The sequence below is a fragment of the Macaca nemestrina genome, chromosome 7 (assembly GCF_043159975.1).
Source record: "Macaca nemestrina isolate mMacNem1 chromosome 7, mMacNem.hap1, whole genome shotgun sequence".
Classification (NCBI taxonomy): domain Eukaryota; kingdom Metazoa; phylum Chordata; class Mammalia; order Primates; family Cercopithecidae; genus Macaca; species Macaca nemestrina.
In genome coordinates this window covers 133,529,441-133,547,355 of record NC_092131.1, presented here as the reverse complement: position 1 = coordinate 133,547,355, position 17,915 = coordinate 133,529,441, and the positions used below count along the sequence as shown (strand labels likewise).

At 52.6% G+C, this 17,915-nt stretch overlaps 1 protein-coding gene across 1 annotated transcript in view; it reads right to left on the bottom strand.

Moving 5' to 3' along the window:
• Window positions 1-17,915, bottom strand: part of LOC105487976 (integrin subunit alpha 11) — a 132,587-nt gene that overhangs the window by 20,185 nt on the left and 94,487 nt on the right. Inside the window, exons 11-18 of the mRNA XM_011751628.2 lie at window positions 17,259-17,403; window positions 13,400-13,548; window positions 10,017-10,157; window positions 9,537-9,740; window positions 8,673-8,803; window positions 5,904-6,070; window positions 4,485-4,627; window positions 2,991-3,101 (exon numbers count right to left, since the gene is read on the bottom strand). Of these exons, the coding sequence (XP_011749930.2) occupies window positions 2,991-3,101; window positions 4,485-4,627; window positions 5,904-6,070; window positions 8,673-8,803; window positions 9,537-9,740; window positions 10,017-10,157; window positions 13,400-13,548; window positions 17,259-17,403 (1,191 nt within the window). The remainder of the gene's footprint in view (window positions 1-2,990; window positions 3,102-4,484; window positions 4,628-5,903; window positions 6,071-8,672; window positions 8,804-9,536; window positions 9,741-10,016; window positions 10,158-13,399; window positions 13,549-17,258; window positions 17,404-17,915) is intronic.

Genomic DNA, 17,915 nt, shown 5'->3' with positions numbered 1-17,915 from the left:
TCCAGGAGGAAGGAGAGCCTGATGCAGAGGCCCTGGGGCAGGAGCAGGACTGAGTCAGAAATGATGGGTGGGTCAGTGTTGCTGTGGTAAGAGGCACAGGGGTGAGATAGAGGAAGAGATGGTCATGGGCCTGTGTTTACAGGGCCTTGGGGTCATGCCTTGCAACTGGTAGGAGTTGCCGAATGCCTCAGGCAATGAGTGTCCTGACAGACCTGCATACTGAAGGCTGCCCTGGCTGCTGTGGGAGAATGGAGTGAGAAGATGGAGGCTCGAGGCAGGGAGGCTATTGAGGAGGCTGCCGCAACATTCAGGCAAGAGGTGATGCTGGTGTTGGTGCGGTAGTGGGCATGAGAGGAGAAAACAGGTTACTGACCCCAGAGGCGGGATCAATAGGAACCTGGAGGTTGTCGGGGCTGAGGGAGAAAGAGGTCCAGGGTGTCGGCTGAGTTTCTTTTTTATGTGTCTGGAAGGATGATCATGGCATTCAGTAATAAAAGCAGGGGTTGGCCGGGCGCGATGGCTCACGCCTGTAATCCCAGCACTGTGGGAGGCCGAGACAGGCAGATCACCTGAGGTCAGGAGTTCGAGACCAACCTGGCCAACATGGTGAAACTTCGTCTCTGTTAAAAAATACAAAAATTAGCCAGGCGTGGTGGCGCACGCCTGTAGTCCCAGCTACTCGGGGGGCTGAGGCAGAAGAATCCCTTGAACTCGAGAGGCAGAGGCTGCAGTGAGCCAAGATCGCGCCACTACACTCCAGCCTGGGCGAAGTGCCTGTGGCTCACCGGGGGCGAGGACCTCAGCAGGCAGCCGGATATTCAAGCCTGGAGCTGAGGGGCAGTAACTGTCACTACCAACAACACAGCCCAAACCAGGGACGAGGAGTCACAGAGTCATGTGTATCTTAAATTCATTACCTTTTCTCGAAGGAGAGCTCTCTGGCCCTCACTCAGATCCATGCGCTCTTGCTTTAGGCATGGATCTACCCATCTCGCCCCTCAGCTCCCCACCGCAAGGTGGATCTGCAGCTAGAAGTAGGCCGACTGCAATGGCAGCCAGCGAAGCCATATCCAGGGGTCGCTGTGGAGCCGTTGGGAAAGGGACTTAGTTCCGGATGGGGGCTTTACGGCATTCTAGCACCAAAGTTCATCCTGGTGACTTCAAGTCTCGAAGAAAAAACTGCCCGCTCCCACTAGGAATACTGTTTAAGAAGTTTGAGAACTATATAATGACCTTCAGAAGAATTTCTATCTGGCTGATTAAAATAAGTAATTTAATGTAATAAGCAACTGTTACCCTCAATAATATGGAATGGCTCACTTCCCCAAGACGCCAGATCTTATGATATTAGAACAGTGCTGGGCATTTAGTAGAGGCAAAGTAAGACTTTTAGAATGATGGGAAGAATGTGTCTCCCTTGCTGGGGGCTAGAAATCCAGATAAACCAGAGTTTTAGAAACTTAGCTGCTCTTCAAAGTTTTCAGCTCTGTTTCTCACCTTTTCTTTATAAGGTGAGAAAGGGATTTACATGAAGCTGCAACCTGCCTTTCCTGTTTCCCTGCCTTGGTGATGCTGTCAGCTCTCGAGGAACAAAAGCCCATCCTCCCTGTCTCCGCATGTCTGAATCCTGCCTAGCCTTTAAAGTCCGGCCAAAGGCCACCTCCTCCAGGAAGCCCTGGCCTATCATCTGATTGCTTGATTGTATGTCCTCTGAGTGCATACTGCCTCCCGCCTGGCCTGTGCTGCTCATCACCACCTTGCACGGAGATCGTCGGTGTCAGAGCAGGGATTACCCTGTGTGTTAATCTGCACTGTGGGCTTCAGCCTGCTTGTGGGGTAAGTGCCATGTACTCATTCATTTGCCATAGTGACTTTGTAATTACTGTGAGAGGACAAAAATGACTTAGTGCACCCAGCTTTCCCCTTCTCCGGCTCACTAACGAGGAATCCAACTTCGCCAGCCCAGGGGCACAGATTTAGGAGGATGGGGGGGAGGTGTGAGGACGGGGGTTTGGCGGGGGACTGTGGGAGGCCTGGGGAGAGGGGTGTGGAGGGGCTGTGGGGGATGATGGGTGTGAAGGAGAGAAGGGGAGGTTTTCGGGGGCATTGCTGCGGACTGTACAGTCCTTTCCTGGTGTTGAAGAAATGCAAGTAAGAACTTGAATAATTCTGAAACTGCTTCCTGGCCAGACTGTGTCACTCACACAGACGTTGCTCAGTGACTGGACCTCACAGAATGGCTTAAGAGTGCCGTGGTGTGTTTAAAAGTCGTCTCCTAAATCCTCAAGGTTCAGGCATTAGCTATTCCATTTTACAACTTTTGCCTGCTCTTACAGCGCAGCAGCAGAATTGATCACTGCCTGACATTTTCCTTGAGTGGGATTTACATGGAGTTGCAGCTGCAGGGGGCATCTGAATGTTAGATGTCAAACATTTTGGATGCCCTAGAGCCAGGGATTAGAAAATGCGGTTGAGGGATGGGGCCGCTTCTTTTTGGAATGCTTAGGAGCTCTGTCAATCAGTTAAAACCCTTCTTTTTGCGATACTTAGGAGCTCTGTGAATCAGTTAGTCATCTAACAAGCAGAACTCCGGGCTCTAAGAGTCACTCTCTGGTCTCCATTGTCCTCATCTGTAAAGGAGGGAGGTGGGTGATCAAGATCTCAGGTCCCTTCTCATCCAGTGATTCTTTGTATTTCTCCAGTGCTCACCCCTTATTCCCCTGTGCTGGGGATATGGGGAACCTTGAACAGGAGAAGGCCTGGGTCTTGCCCTTAAGGAATTGATCTGCTAATACTCAGCACAGGCCCCGAGGGAGGTGGGAAGCGGCCACACTGTGGGTTTGCCGGGACAGAAGGTGGGAAGGCGAGGTGAGGGATGGTGTCCTCTGCACCCGGCACACTCAGGCTCTGACCTTTGGGGAGGAAGTGGAGGTGGGGGTGGGGTTCATGCCTGAGGTGCATGCCCTCTACCGAGATGTACCGAGATGTACCGAGACTCTGAGGGTGGTGGGCCAGCCGTCGTCCAGCATGGGGCCATGGTCAGGGTCCTCCAGGGAATACTCGGCTGAGAAAGTCACTGGCTTCACGTAGTCAGCAGTGTCCTGGGGGTTGGAGACGAGGGCAGGGGTGAGGGAGGAGAGAACGTCATTTTATGAGCCAGGACCATGGATGCTGAGATAGAACTTTCACCTTCCTAAGGTGGCAGGGCAGCTGCCCTGTCCCCTCAGGATGAGTCCGTGGGTGGATGGAGGTTTCTAGCGGGTCTGTTGGTGGGAAGAGTGTGCCTCTGTGAAAGGAGCTCCAAGCTCAGCTCATGCCAACCTAGCTGTCTGGCTGTTTCACCAAGCTCCTGTGCATCCTTCAGGGCCAGACTCCCATTGCCCGGATACCTTGGCCTCCGGGAAGCCTGGCAGTGCCGGCCCGCCTCCCACCCCACCCACCACTCTGTTCAGACCAGTTACGCCTGCTGCTCACGTAGCATTTGAACCATTTGACTGTGGTCACTCTTCCTTCCCAAGCAAGGAATGGGCCTGGAGCCTCCCAGCATGGCCCTAGCACTGTAACAAGGGCTTCAGCATGTGGAATGGGTGAATGAACAAACTCGTGAGCAAGACAGGGGCACTCAGGTTGGTTCTGAGCATAGATGGTAAGTAAAAGGGTGGCTTATAGCTGCCTAAAAACTTCCCCTTGGAACTTGCAATCCTGATTATATAAAGGCAGTGGCTCTCAAACCTGAGCTGGTATCAGAGTCCCCTTGGAGCTTGTTAAAATATGGGATGCTGGCCCCATTCCCAGAGTTTCTGAGTCAGAACATGTGAATTTCCAAGTTTGTGGGGAGGGTGAGGATGCTGCTGGTGTGGATGCATCTCAGGGGACCCCTTAACAGGGATGTGCCTTCTCACACCTGCTCACGTCTCTGACCTCTGGCCATTGAACTACTGGGGCCAGGAGGGCTCTGAGTGACCTTGCTTGCATCTCTGAGGCTGGAGCTCTGGATGGAAGTAAACCTGTCATCCTCTTCCTTAGCTATAAAATGGGGCACCAGGCCACTACCCTGCTCGTGACATCACTGGCGCCCCTCTCTGTCTCTCCTCCCGTTTTGTACATGCGACTGCCTCCTGGACCTGGCCTTCAATTGTTAGCTGCTGCCTGCTTATCCCTCCCTTTGGGGCCGTGCCCCCCACTGGCTGCTCCTGGCTCTCTCTGCTGGACCTACTGAGCCCACCTTCCTTCTCTCGGCATCTGAGAGTGGCGGGATAAGAGGTTTTGGAAGGAAGTCCAGTGAGGTGGTGTGTAGCATGTCTCTGGGGCATGAGGTGGGAATGTGGAGTGGCCAAGTTCAGGGGATACAGACCCCGGCTGGCTTCCTGAGGTCTGCTGGGGGCTCAGAACCAGCCAGCCACCCGGTGGACTCTCTGCCTCTCCCACGGCAGGTGCTCCTTCCTGTAGGAGCTTGGGCTCTGCTGGTGGGGCTGCCAGCTCACCAGGACATGGAAGTTGATCCTCTCACAGAGCTCCTGGCCGGAGGAGAGCAGGACAGCTCTGTTGGTGAATCGGTCCCCGCCCTCATCCAGGTGGGCCCTCGGTGTATACCGCCTCTCGTCCATGGTGGCATTGTATCTGATGCCTGCAGGAGGGGAGAGGGCAAGACCACAAAGGTGGAGCCACATGCCCATCCAAGACTGTCTGCCTCCTCCAGGAAGCCCCCCAGGCTGGCCAGGGGAGAGCTATTCCTTTCCTCTCACGAGCCCCAGTGTGGGTGAGAAACTCCCACATGGAGAGCAAGTGATTGCATGAGGAAGGGAAAGGAAGGAACCAAAGAAAAGGGGGAGGAAGAAGGTGGAGAAAGAGCAGGAGGAAGAAATGGAGGGAAAGTGAACACCGCAGACAAGGAGGGAGACAGGATGTGGGGCCAGGGCGGTGCCATGTTGAGCCCTTGCTGCAGTCAACAACCCCCTCCGCCTCTCCCTCCACCTTCCCTGTCTCTCCCTGGGCTCTGGGATCCCCCTCAGGGCTGGTCAGAGCCTTTGCTGGGTGCTTCCTGTCACACCAAGGAGGGCTGGCCAGCCCCTTCCCGCCGGCTCCTCAAACCTTTGACTCCATTCTGGGGCATAACACCTGCAGCCTCCTCCCCTTCAGTTAGGTTTTGTCAATTCCAGGAAAGACTCAGTCCCTTCTCCTGCTCTCCAGCACACCCACTGGTTGCTGCTGGCTCTCATATCTGTCTCCTCTCAGGGATGGAAGTTGAAAGAGAGGGGCACAGCCCCCAGGCCCGCCTTTGTTCTCATCTTCCTTTTGGTCTCTGTCTGGTCCTGCTCCTTGGCTGAGACACTCCCTGAGTCCCCATTTCCTGTGCCAGCGCAGACAGTCCTGGAACCTGCAGCACACTTCCTGAGACCACCTGGACCCGGGGCTGTCAAGAGGATGTATCTGACTCAACTTAGCTGGAAGTGATGGACCCTCAGAAGGAAACTGCCCCGCTGCGGGCTCACACCCACTTCTGAGCAAGGCTCCCTGCCGCGGACTCACACCCACTTCTGAGCGGGGCTCCCAGATGCTGGGGTCTCATTGACCTGGACTTCTGGTTTCCAGGACCCCCACTGTAGGATTCCTGGGTCTGCCTCTTCCTCTGCATCCAGGCAGACTTCTGGGTTTCCGCACCCCACTTTGCTCCACTGGCATCAGTCCTGTGTTCTGATCCAAACTCTGCGCCCACACTGTTTCCTTCTTCTCTTGTCCTCCCTGTCATGATCACCCCTGCTCACTGCCACTCTCACCCTGGCATGACATCCCCTCTTTGGCACTCAGCATCCATTTCAGGAAAAGCCCAGGCTTTGAAATAGAGTAAGGTGCAGGGGGAGACTGGAGCCGGGGGGTGAGGAGAAAGGAGGGGCCTGCTTTACCAACAGTTGTCGTTTGGAAGTGGGGTGCCAGGAAGACGGGTGTGAAGCAGAGGAAGGCGGCCAGGCAGGTGGCATCCCTGCCACTGCGCTTGCAGTCTCTGTGGAAGATGTTGATCTTGGATGGCTCAAAGTGGAGGCTGGCATTGATCTGAACCACAGGGCGGGACCTGCGGGAGAAGGGCCAGTGAGCTGGGGTGGGGCAGGGGCTCAGGCTGCCCTGCTGTGACCACGGGGAAAGACAAGAACCAGATTCGAGTGGAATCTGCAAAGCCACTGGAGGGGGTGAGGTGGAGGATGGAGGGGGCTTTGGATGTCAAAGGATTGGCAAGAGGGAGCACAGGGGAAAGAGGGGCTCAGCCACCTCACAGCCCCTCCATGCAGCCTCTCAGCACTTTCCCCCAGGGGCTGTGCTCGCTGTGGATCATGCTGACTCCCCTTTGCTCCCTCATCACCTTTTCTAGCAGTGGTTCCCCACCCTGGATGCACGTGTGAGTCATCTGAAGAGCTTAAAAAAAATCCTGGTGCCTCAGCTACACCCTAGGCAAAACCGCATCAGAATCAGGCCTTCGCAGGTTTTAAAGCAGTGCCTCTGAAATTTTCATATGTGTGCATGCCCCCTGGGGATCGTGTTAAAATGCAGATTCTGATCCAATAGCTTGGCACCGATTTTGCATTTCTAACAAGCTCCCAGGTGATGTGAACGTTCCATGGACCACACTTTGAAGAGCGAGGCGTTAAAGTACCCTAGGTGATTCCAGCATGCAGCCAGCACCCATCCACCCCCACACCACCCCATCCAGGTAACCAAGGAAATACAAATTTACCCTTATGCCAGCCTAAGTCAAATGTAATTAGGAACGAAACCTATTGCCTCTCCCAACCATGAATGTAGATGGAAAGAAATAGGAGTAGAGTGGCTTAGAGGTTTCATAGCTTCAACGTGATGATCTGTGCCAATACTCGACCTTGGCAGGTCACATGATCTCTGCAATGGGGGATTGTGAGGATCAGAGGAGGTGAGAATGTCCTTTGACAGTGTAGAGTGCTGTGTCAACACAGTGGGCTACATCTGAAGTTCTCAAACTTGACTGCCCATTGGAATCACTTGGGGAGTTTTAAAAGAATTACTGCTGCGCAGGTCCCTCCACAGAATTCTGCTTTAATTGGTGTGGGTAAAGCCTGGGCAATGACATTTTAAAAGCTCCCCTGGCGATCCTAATGGGCAGTCATGTTTGAGAACTATGTGGCTTGACCATAAAGTCTTCCCAGAGGACTCTGGCCCACAATCTCATCACTATTTAGGTAGCACATAAGTGTGGACTTCAAAAGCTAGAACTTGATCCAATCATTTCTGTGATTCTGATTATCTTGGGGGTGTGTGTGCATATGTGTATCTGGTTTCCTGTAGAGAAGTTTATGTGTTACTTTAAAGACCTGCTAGGTTCTCTGTACCCCTCCCCGGGCCTTGGTCATCTGCCTTGCTTTCTTGGTTGGAACCAACGCAGTGAACACCTTTACCACGCCTTGCAAGCCCAGGCTGCTGTTGCTGCCACCATCACCACCACCAAGGACCTAAGAGCCCCCACATGCAGCACAGACCTTCGAAGAGACAGACCCTGCTCCTGTACACTAACTGGGCTGCACAGGCCCTGGCTTCCCAGTGCTGCCTAGAGGGCCAGGGGACACCACCAGGACTGTCGGGCAGCAGATGCTCTGGCCATGACAAATGAGGGATCTGAAGGAGCCACAAGTCTGCTGCTCCCCCTTCTTTCCCTACAATGGGCTGTGTTATGCCACACTGGAAATGCCGAGATGCCGAGCAAAGAGCAGTACGCGTGGTGAAGACAGGCTGGCTTGCTCCCATCTGCGCTCCCTTCCGGCTTCACTTTTGCTTCTAGGATTGCACCCCACTCCCAAAGCATTCAAGAGGCTTTTGCCTCAGGCTCTGTTTTCTAGGGAACCCGGAGGAAGACATTTCCTCCTTGGGCTGTAGTAGCCTTGCGAACAGGAGCCCGTCTTTCCTTTATTCTCCCTGTGAAGTTATATATCTCTGTTCAATGCCTTTTTAAAGTTGTAGGGCAGATATAATTGCATTTATATAAAATTATAAGCAGCGGAAAAAGGACTGGGAGAAGATATGCCACAATATTAATAGTGGCATTGTTAAGGTGATGGCAGGCTGAGTAATTCTTTTCCTTATTTTATAAATGTTCTTTATGTTATTGTATTTATGATGAAAAATACCTCATCAACATATATGAAAAAATACTCAAGGTCTTTTTTTTTCTGGCTCAAAAAGTAGCCAACATATGGTAAAATAAATGGGTGTTTAGGAAGCATGAAAATGAAGCCCCGAAGAAAGGAAGCAAGAAGTCAGAGTGCTTTGGAGGAAAGAAATCTCTATATTAGATAAACATTCCTCCAAGCCAGGGTAGAAGGAAAGGTCCTCCCAGATGGTAAAAATATGCTCAACTTGCCCCTGCAAGTGTTATAGCTTGAAAAGCTGAGGTGGAAGACATGCTCGAGTAGCCAGAACTTTTAGGACAAATTCTAAGAGCGGGGGCTTTTGGACAGGACTTCAATTTATACTGAATTTACACTGATTCCACCAAAAGGAAATGTGTAAGGAAGTTGGGGTAAGAACAGGGTGAGTCTAGCTGAGGGCAGTTAAAGACAAGAGAAAAAGATCCTGAAGCCCGTTTTTAAAACCCCTGCATTCATTGTGACCTTCAGGAGAGCCCAGGAGGTGGGAACAGTGGGGGAACCAACCAGAGAATCACAGCGTTGCCAAGGGCTCCCACTGCCAGGTCGATAAGCCCATCCTCATTGAGGTCCAATTGCCCGTGGATGCTGCAGCCAAAATACTGGAGGCCGGTAGCCAGCTCTGAGGCTGTGATTCTCTGCAGGGAGCAGGAAGACAGGGGGAGGGCGTGCACACCGTGAGTGTGGGGGTGGGCGGCCCTGAGCTGCAGGAACAATCGGGAGCCTGTTTGAAATCATGAAGAAGCTTCCCCAACCCAAAGCAATCTCGTCTCCTGGCCTGTCACGGCACCTGAAATTCCTACCATTCAAGTCATTCTTTTGGATTAAAATATCATGTCTTAAAAGAGTTCCCTATTAAGTGTAAATACATGTGACCTGGCAAACGACCCATCCACGTCCCTCACACTGGTCTATTTTTTAGACTATCTTACTAATAAACCGTGGGGCAAAAGGATGATCCTCAGGGGATGGGACCCAAGACGGGTCGGTTTTGAGGTGGGCACGATTTCCAGCACGAAGCGCTTCCAGAGAAGAGTGAGCCCAGAAGAGATGCTCCGCTGGTAGGCAATTGCATGTGTGCACGTCTTGGGAGGAGTGAGGGTCAGGTGCCAGGGATTTGCTGTTGTTTGTTGTTGGGGGAGGATAAAGGTAAGCAGGGAGAGGGTGCCAAAGTGGGTGGTGGTGGTGGGGGGTCTTGAAGGTAAAATGTGCCCTTTTCAAAATTTCCACGTGGGGAAGCATGACCAGGACAGATTGGCATCCGTTCCTGTGAGAGGGCACGGAAGAAAATCCTGAACCAGATGAGGCACAGAAGCTCCTGGGACTCCTGCAGCCCCATTTGCTCCATCTACTTCCCCGGGGAAGCCTGACCTGCTTAGGCGTCTTCAGGATGCTGCCTCGGAAGCCGTGGAAGATGTAGATGGCTCCTGCGTGGTTGTCCTCCAGGGGCGCTCCCACCACCACATCGTCGTAGGAATCCTGGTTGAGGTCTCGAACTGAGGCAATGGAGGACCCAAACCGGGCATTCTGGTAACTGTGTGAATCCTTGAGCGTTCCGTTATAAACAAACCGATTCTGCAAAACCAGGGGCAGAAAAAAGCTGGGGAGGGCTTGGCAAAAGTCCCCAGGCTCATAATTCCCTCTGCAGGCTGCTCTAGCATCCTCTCCCCACTCCATTCCCCCAGATCCCCGTCTCTGGCTATATGAGCCCAGCCACAGACGAGGCTCTGATTCTCCCCAGGCCTGGCTCCAGCACTGGCCTCGCTAGTAACCCATTTCCCTCGTGGCTACCCAAGTCAAAGCAGAGGCTGGGGGCCCCCGAGAAGCTGCCCAGCCCCTGCCCAGCTGTACCTGTCTCAGCTCGTAGACGTACACTTTGCCTCGCTCGCGGCCCTCGCTGAAGTACATGGGTGCACCCACCAGCAGGACATCAGTGACACCATCTCCGTCAATGTCCACCGAGGTGATCTCACTCCCAAAGTAAGAGCCTATCTGCGGCACGTGATGGGAGAGAGGAGTGGGCTGGCTGCCCAGCTCGCACAGCCCAGAGTCCTTGCCTCGCCGGCAGAGGGAAGCCAAGGTCATCTTTTGACTCAGAATTTTTAGTGAACAAATGGGTCCTCCCTTCTCATGCGCTCCCTCTCTCTCCTCTCCCTCAGAGCGGACTTGCCTGTTTTCAGTTTGCCCTTCTCCCCTTCTCTCTTTTCCTTCTGTCATTATCCCCTTCCCACTCTTCTTTCTTTCTGTTAATTTTATTGGTGGCCATTTGTCTTGTGTGTAAAGTGAAATAATGGCAAAAAATAAGGAGAATATTTAAAAGTATGAAGAAGAAAACAAAAGTTACCCACAATCCTGACATCCAAATAAAACTACCATGAATGTTTTAGCGGATTTTCTTCTAGTTTTTTTCCACTGAGGCATGTTGCCTATTTGTACTTGTGTGTTATTTTTACGAATTGGAGTAATAATGTAAATATAGTTTATATACTGATTTTTAAATAAACAATATATCATCAACATTTTTCTATGATGTATTATATTTTCATCTACAACATAATCACTGATGATTCCACAGTGCTTAAAATTAATAAAAAAATCATAATGTATTTAATCAATTACTGCTGGACAGTTAGCTTGTATTTTTTTTTTTTTTTTTTTTTTTGAGACAAGGTTTTGCTCTGTCACCCAGGCTGGAGTGCAATGGTGCAATCTTGGCTCACTGTAGCCTCGAACTCCTGGGTTCAAGTGATCCTCCCACCTCAGCCTCCTGAGTAGCTGGGACCACAGGCACTTGCCACTGCGCCTGACTATTTTTAAAAATTATTTTTAGAGATGGAGTCTCACTATATTGCCTAGGCTGGTCTGGAACTCCTGCGCTCCAGTGATCCTCCCACCTCACCCTCTCAAAGTGCTGGAATTACAGGTGTGAGCCACTGTTTTTAATTTTTGATGTTATAAATCATTCTGGCATTAGCATTGTGGATGGTGAACTACGATTTATTTCAGTGTCTGAGCACTTGCTGTGTTCCCCTTCCGTTTGGGGTGCAGTGTTCCCCACTTCAGTGAGGACATCATCCACCCCCTCCTCAGAAACCCAGAAACCCTGACTCCGTCCTCCACCTCTCCCACCTGCAAACCTGCCAGCAAGTCCTACCTGGTGGGTGCCAATTCACCAACTACTCCCCCCTGCTTCTTTCCTAGGTGAGGCACCTTCTAAAGGGCCTTCCAGCCTCAGGCTGGCCTCTTCAGCCCACCCCCATAGCAGCTGGCGTGGCCTCTAACACCATTCCACCTCTTGCTTTTGGGGTGGTATCTAAACTCTCCAGCAGGACCGTGCTGGACCAGCCTCCCTCCCGAGCCTCTGTCCCCACAAGCTCCTGCTCCCAACGCAGTGCTCCTGGGTCCTGCCAAACTGAGTTATTTCTCTTCTCCAAAAGCCCCCGGCCTTGGCCGGCTTCCAGGCTTCCCTCTGCACAAGCTTTTCTCTTGCATGCACTCCCCACCCCTGCGTCCTCCCCAGATCATCCCCTGCCATCCCTCAGGTCTTAGCTGAAGTGTCACTTCCTGTTAGAAGCTGTCCTTGACCTTCTCCACTCCTCTCCCTGCCCCTTTTCCATGTGCCTTCAGCTCCACACTCCTCCCACCAGCCCCTGTTCCCTCTGCTGGGATTCTCATGAGGGTGGGCATTGAACCTGCTGTGTTCCCTCTGGGCCAGGGTACTGTGCCTGGTACACAGAAAGTACTTAATTAAAGCTGGGTTTCTTAGGAAAGGGGAAGGCACCCTGTTCGTGGACAAGCCCTGTTTGGGATGGTTTATAGCCTTGGGTTAGCTCATGTGACCCCATGCTGCTAGGAGAGAGGGTCATCCTCATTTTACAAGGGAAGGAACCAAAAGTCAGAGAATTGGAGTTTCTTGCCCAAGGTCAGAAGGCCGGTCACCTGGTCACCGCCAAGCTGGTTGGAATTGGGGTCTGCCTGACACCCTGGCCCATGACTCTGCCTACCCCGTCCTTCTCTGGCTTAGTGTGTTTTCAGAAGAAATCTATTCTCAAGGATTAAAAGCTTTTAACTGAGGAGAAAGATAAAAAATTTAGAAGAGAGGAAAGGGAAATAGTATACATGGGTGGGAGAGGGAAAAGATGTGCCTACGTAAAGTAACTAAGAAGCAGACAGAGAGCAAGTGAGGGAGGGGGCGGGGGAAATTTGTCTAAATATGTGGCCTCAGCTATGTGGGTCACCGCGATTTGGAATTCACTTAATTTAGCTGCCTTCAGCACTGCGGTTTCTCCTTCGGATGTTGGAGGCGGAACTGGGCAGGAAAAATGTCATAAATTCATCAGCAAATTCCCTCCAGCTCTCAAGGTCTAGCCCTCCATTCCAAAAGAGTTGGCCCTGGGCGAGTGTGGGCAGGCAGGGTGGAGGGTGAGAGCTTCGCCGCCTGGAATGGCCCGCACCCAAGAAACAGGAGGAGGAATGGCAGGAGGGTGGCACTCTGGAGCGAGACGGATTTAGGTTAGACTCGGTGAGGAGCAGGTTCTCACAGTGACAGGCCAAGGGCAGTCATGGGCTCAGGAGACAGGGCTGTTCCCAGGCTCAGGAGAGTCGACAGGGAGCTGGGGACAACATGGAAGGGCCTGGACAGCACTCAGCTCCGGCCTAGAGAGGGCACGGACGCTGCTGGTCAGGAGGAGCCCAGGACTGGTTTTGGGGTTATTGGGGGTCAGAAGGTGGCATGATGCAGGCAGCCCCACCAAGAGGGTTCTTGGCTTGACCCAGTCATGAATTCACCATAGAACCCTGGAAAAGCCACATTGCTTCCCAGGAGCCCAGTTTTCCTCTGCGCTGGAAGTGACTTGGATTGGAGCCCCGTTTTCACCACCAATGACTCTTATCATAGCTTTCCAATTTGCATTCATCACTGTCCAACACAGGACTCTTAGCAGCACAGTCTGGTTGCCAATCACCTCCCTGTGGGGCAGTGGCACTGGCAGCCTTCCCATTCCTCATTGCTTCCATTCCAGGAAAAGGGAAGCAGCTGGCATCCTGGAGGACCCATGGGGCCTTCTGTGGGTGGATGCACACTCCTGCCACTCCTGGCAGCATGAAGGTGGCTGGAGGAACATGACTGCCCTTCGGAGCACCCAGTGGCCCAGGCATGCTGTATTCACTGCCCTCCCATTTGTCTGATCCGCCCCTCTTCCCTCCGTCCCTGCCCCAGGCTCCCCCTCCATTACCTGCTGGCCCCGCAGAGCCTGGTGGATGGTGAGGCTCCGGTTGTTGTGCATGGTGAACAGGATGACTTTGCCCGTGTGGTTGAACCGGGGGGCTCCGGCCACGTACACCCGCCCCTGCCTGGAGGACACGACCGATGTGACTGTGTACCCTGCCACAGGAGGAAACAAGCTGATATTTAGCACCGTGTCCTCAGCAGGCCTTGCTTGGCCAGGTGCATGGCTCGGCCGTGCCAGAGGATGGGCCAGAGGTGGGGTAGGTTCAGGACCAGCTGAGCAGATTCAATCATGCAGGGCTGTAATTCCTAGGGGCAGCTGGGGAGGCTTGGAAGAGGCAGGGCCCAGGAGAGGGGTTTGGAGGGTAGGGAGGACTCACTGCACCCCAGCCCTTACTGGAGAAAATAAAGGAAGCCAGGTGGGGCTGCTAAAAGACTAACTTGAAATGCACACATCCCTTCTTCACCAGCTCATGAGCACGGCGGAGGGCAGCAGGGAGTAGGGCAGACTCTAGCCTCACTTCAGTTAATATTGGGGAGACTTTGCTTTGGTTCCCCACCAATCTTCACTCTTAGGGACTAACCAGTGTCCTCTTTATTACCACAAATGCCTGCTAAGTGGCCCACTGAGGACTAGAGTGTTAATCGTAAAGGTGGAAGGAATTGGTCTGCTTCAGATATTCACATGGGGTCTCAGGGATTCTTGCAACCCCAAAGCTTTGCAGACTCAAAGGAGGAAGCTCCCAGACTCCTGTCAGTCCCATACGTGCAGCATGCCAAAGAGAAAGACATGGAACCCCAGGGGCTCTTTGGGAAAGGCTGCCAATCCCTGCTCCCGGTATGGCTGTGCCTGATCACTGTGAATCTCATCACCCACCCAGTACCCAGGAAGCAAATGTGCAGCATCTTCAGGCAACTCTCCTGAAAGTGGGCTCCAGCAGGTGTGGAAAGCCAATGGCATCCCAGAATCCCACTTTCTGCCAGATAATCTTGGATCCCAGATTTTAAATGGGTGTTGGACTTTGTTGACAGTTCCTGGGCTGTTTCTGGGGAACAGATGTCTCTTGCAATGCACGTGTGTGTGTGCACATATATGCGTGTGCATATGTGTATCTGTGTGTGTAACACTGTCACTTGGGTCCCATTGGCTGCTTCCAGAGTGGCTACAGGGTGTACAGATGAGCTGACTCAGTGCCTGGGGGTGAACCACCCTGGTTCCAGACACAACAGTTTTCACTCTTGAGGCTGTACTTGGGGAAATGAGGCTTGACAGGTCCATGATACCAAGACCTCACAAGGGGTGGCTAACACGGCCATGTATTTAGAGCAACCATAAATATGTGGGTGGGTGGGGCTTAGCCTTGTGGTGTGGAGCAAAGGTTTCTTCTGAGCTGAGCCCTCAGGGGTACTACTGAAAATGTTCTCAGTAGGCCTTGAGTTTCTGGGCCTGCTTGGAAGGAGGGGCACTGAGACGCAGTCTGGGGGCCAAGTGTCCTATGGGGCAGGCGTGGGTCAGCATTCAAAACTCACAGAGCTTCCTGCCTTCCAGCTGTCTGTAGGCAGCACCTTTGGTTCCCAGGCAACTCTCTGGCCAGCAGTAGGGGCCATTCTGAGGCTGGGCCAGCCTCCCTGAAGGCCTGATGAAAAGGTAGGGCCATGGCCCGAAATCTATACTGCACCCCCAGTGGAGGCTGGGAGCCGGCCTCCTGGTCTCTTTCCCCTGTAGTGCTCCTCTCCCTTGGGACACAGGAGGAATCTTCCAGCAGGCATCTCTGCCCCAGGAGAGAACCCAGACCCTGCTCTCACTGGATGACTCCTAGAGGGAGGAGGAGGAGGAGAAAAGGCACTCCCCAACACTCCCACCCAAGGCAGTGACTGTGGCTAAGGCATGACAGCTGGGCCTCATGAGTGTCCTTCAGCCAAGTTCTACCTCACCAGGGTCTTCTGGGAGGGGAAGCAGGGTGGCTCTGCTGGGCCAGGGGGATATTCATCCTGCTGTGCTCTCACTCAGATATGTTCAATAGCTCCCTGTTGCCAACATGAAAAAGCTCAAACCTCTTAACCTGGCACTCGAGGCCTCCTGCCTATCCTAACTTGCCCTCTCCTCCATGTTCCCACTTCTCCCCCCTGCTGTAGCCACACTCATCTACTTCTTGGGTCCTGAAATAACCTGGCACTTCCCACATGTCCTTCTTTTGCTTGGCCTTTCTTGACTTATTTGAAATGTCCCCTGCGGTGGAGACCTGGTGTAGGCGCCAGCTCCTACACAGTGGGTCCTGAGTGTACCAGCTCGCTGGACCACTCTGACTCACTTGGAATTAACCTCATGGGCCCTGGGACACCCTGATGTGATCTGTCTTGCTGTTTAATGCCTCGTAGCACCTGCATCTTGTGCCCTTTCTTTGGTTTCCTTATTTTCAGCGCAGTGCTGTGCACTTGGGAAGAAACACAATGAAACACGAGTGATTCTAGTTTTTAGTTAAAGGGTTGCTAGCCTTTGTTCTTCCAGCATCTTTCCCAGTGTTTGAGCATTTGCCAAGGCAAGGACTCCAATCTTTCTCTCCTTTATTTGTGCTTTTATCAGAGCTCCCACCTCACTTGTGTTACAATTATATGTGCACATGTCTGTGTCTCTCAGGAAGCAGCTTGAGGGCAGGTGCTGTGTCCTTCTTACCACGGCACTTTAGCATGGCACTCTGATAGCATCAACCGCAGTGCTATGCAATTCAGGTTTAACACCTTGTGAATTAAATGGACCGCAGGCCCTAGGGCCAGGCGCTGTCCTAGGGCCAGGTGCTGTTGGGAAACATCTAGGGATCTACACTTCTGGATTTTCTAGCACAGTCCTGATTCCAGCATTTTGCCCTTTTGTCAGCTGAGGGTCCCATGGTTGGGGATAGAAAACAGGGTAAGATAGAACACAGTGTGGGCAGAGTCATAGGCAGGGTATTGGCTAAAGAACTGAGGAACAAAGGTCAAGATGGGATGAAGCACCAGAGAGATGGACACATGGACAGATTCTCTGTCCACTCTGGGTGGCCCAAGTTCATGGAGGAATGGGGTCCGAGGAAGCCTTAATGAGGAGTGACTTCACAGAGAGTGGACTTGGTTCGGAAATTCAGAAAGACCCAGAGACAGTGGGGAACCCCCTCTTGCCACCCTCCCCTCTGGCCCTTCCTTTAGAAAGGAACAAGCCTTGGCAAATGGGACATGGCTGGGGATGGCCAGGTGACTGCTCCTGCAGAGCTGGAAGGTGACTTTGGCCAGCAGGCTAAGGCCTCACTGCCAGGACCTTCACCATCAATGATGTGCGCTTCTCTTTTTTCTTTTATTTATTTATTTATTTATTTATTTATTTATTATTATTATACTTTAAGTTCTAGGGTGATGTGCGCTTCTCTAGATATCCAGTTCCAAAGTGCTTCATGGGCAGCGACTTCTGCCTTGATTATGAACATTAAGAAATAAAAACAAGTGCAGATTCCACTCGACTTGCGTTTTGCCTTCAGAAGGCGGGCTCAGTGTACTGGAACCCTAGTCAGCCCCAAAAGCTTTAAAGGCACAACAACAGCTGACCCAGAGTCTAGGAGCACCAAATGAAACATACTGAAGGGAGCGGGGAACTGCTTGTCCTTTATTCTACCTATTGATGGAGCGCCTGTTATACGCTGGGCAGGGTGCTTGGCGTGGTGGTTACCAGCGTGGAGAGGATATGCCCCCAGGGATGCTCTTCAGAATTGGGTGCTTGAATTAGCCCAGAATGTACACAGCAGGCCCCTCTCTCGTGTGTGGGCTAGGGGTTCTGCAGCCCCTGGGTGCCCTCCCGGCCCACCACCCGCCGGCCTCCCCTCACTCTGGGCTCTTACCCAGGTATGCGCCATGGTTCTTGAGCTCCTCGGGGAACTCTTTCAGGTAGGACTCACGGAGAGGAATGACCTTGCCGGCACTCGTCTCCTTTAGCACAGCTCCGTTCCAGTCATAGGCACCAACAGCTCCCAGCAGAACCCCATCCTGGCATTGGGGAGGGGACACACATCAGCACCTGTCCTCATGGGCCTGTTGCCAGGAGCCACATCAGGTCCTGTGACCAGTGACGCCCCTGCCAGCCACCTCAGGCACCTTCTCCTGGGTACATTATTTAGCAGCCTAACTTCTGGCTGGGACTCTTGGCTTTTGAATGAGCCAAGGAGACTTTTTTGCCCCTTTCCATCCTTAGGACAAAATGGGTCAAACTGATCCCAAGGACAGGAACTTAGGGAAAAAGGAATGTTCTAGAAACAAACTGTAAATCCAGGACCAAACCTCCATCCCTCCTTGGGCTTCAAAACCCTCTAGGGACTCTCTCGCCACTGTCCTCTCCTTCTGACATTTATTGAAAGAGGGAAAGGGCCTCCTGCACTTGCCCTTCTTCAGTATTTCTTTGCCGTGTCTGAGTTGCTTCCCTGCATGTAAATCCTACTCCTTGGTTTCTTCAGCAAACATTCACTGAGGTCCCCTTTGTGCCAGGCACTGGTTTGGTGCCA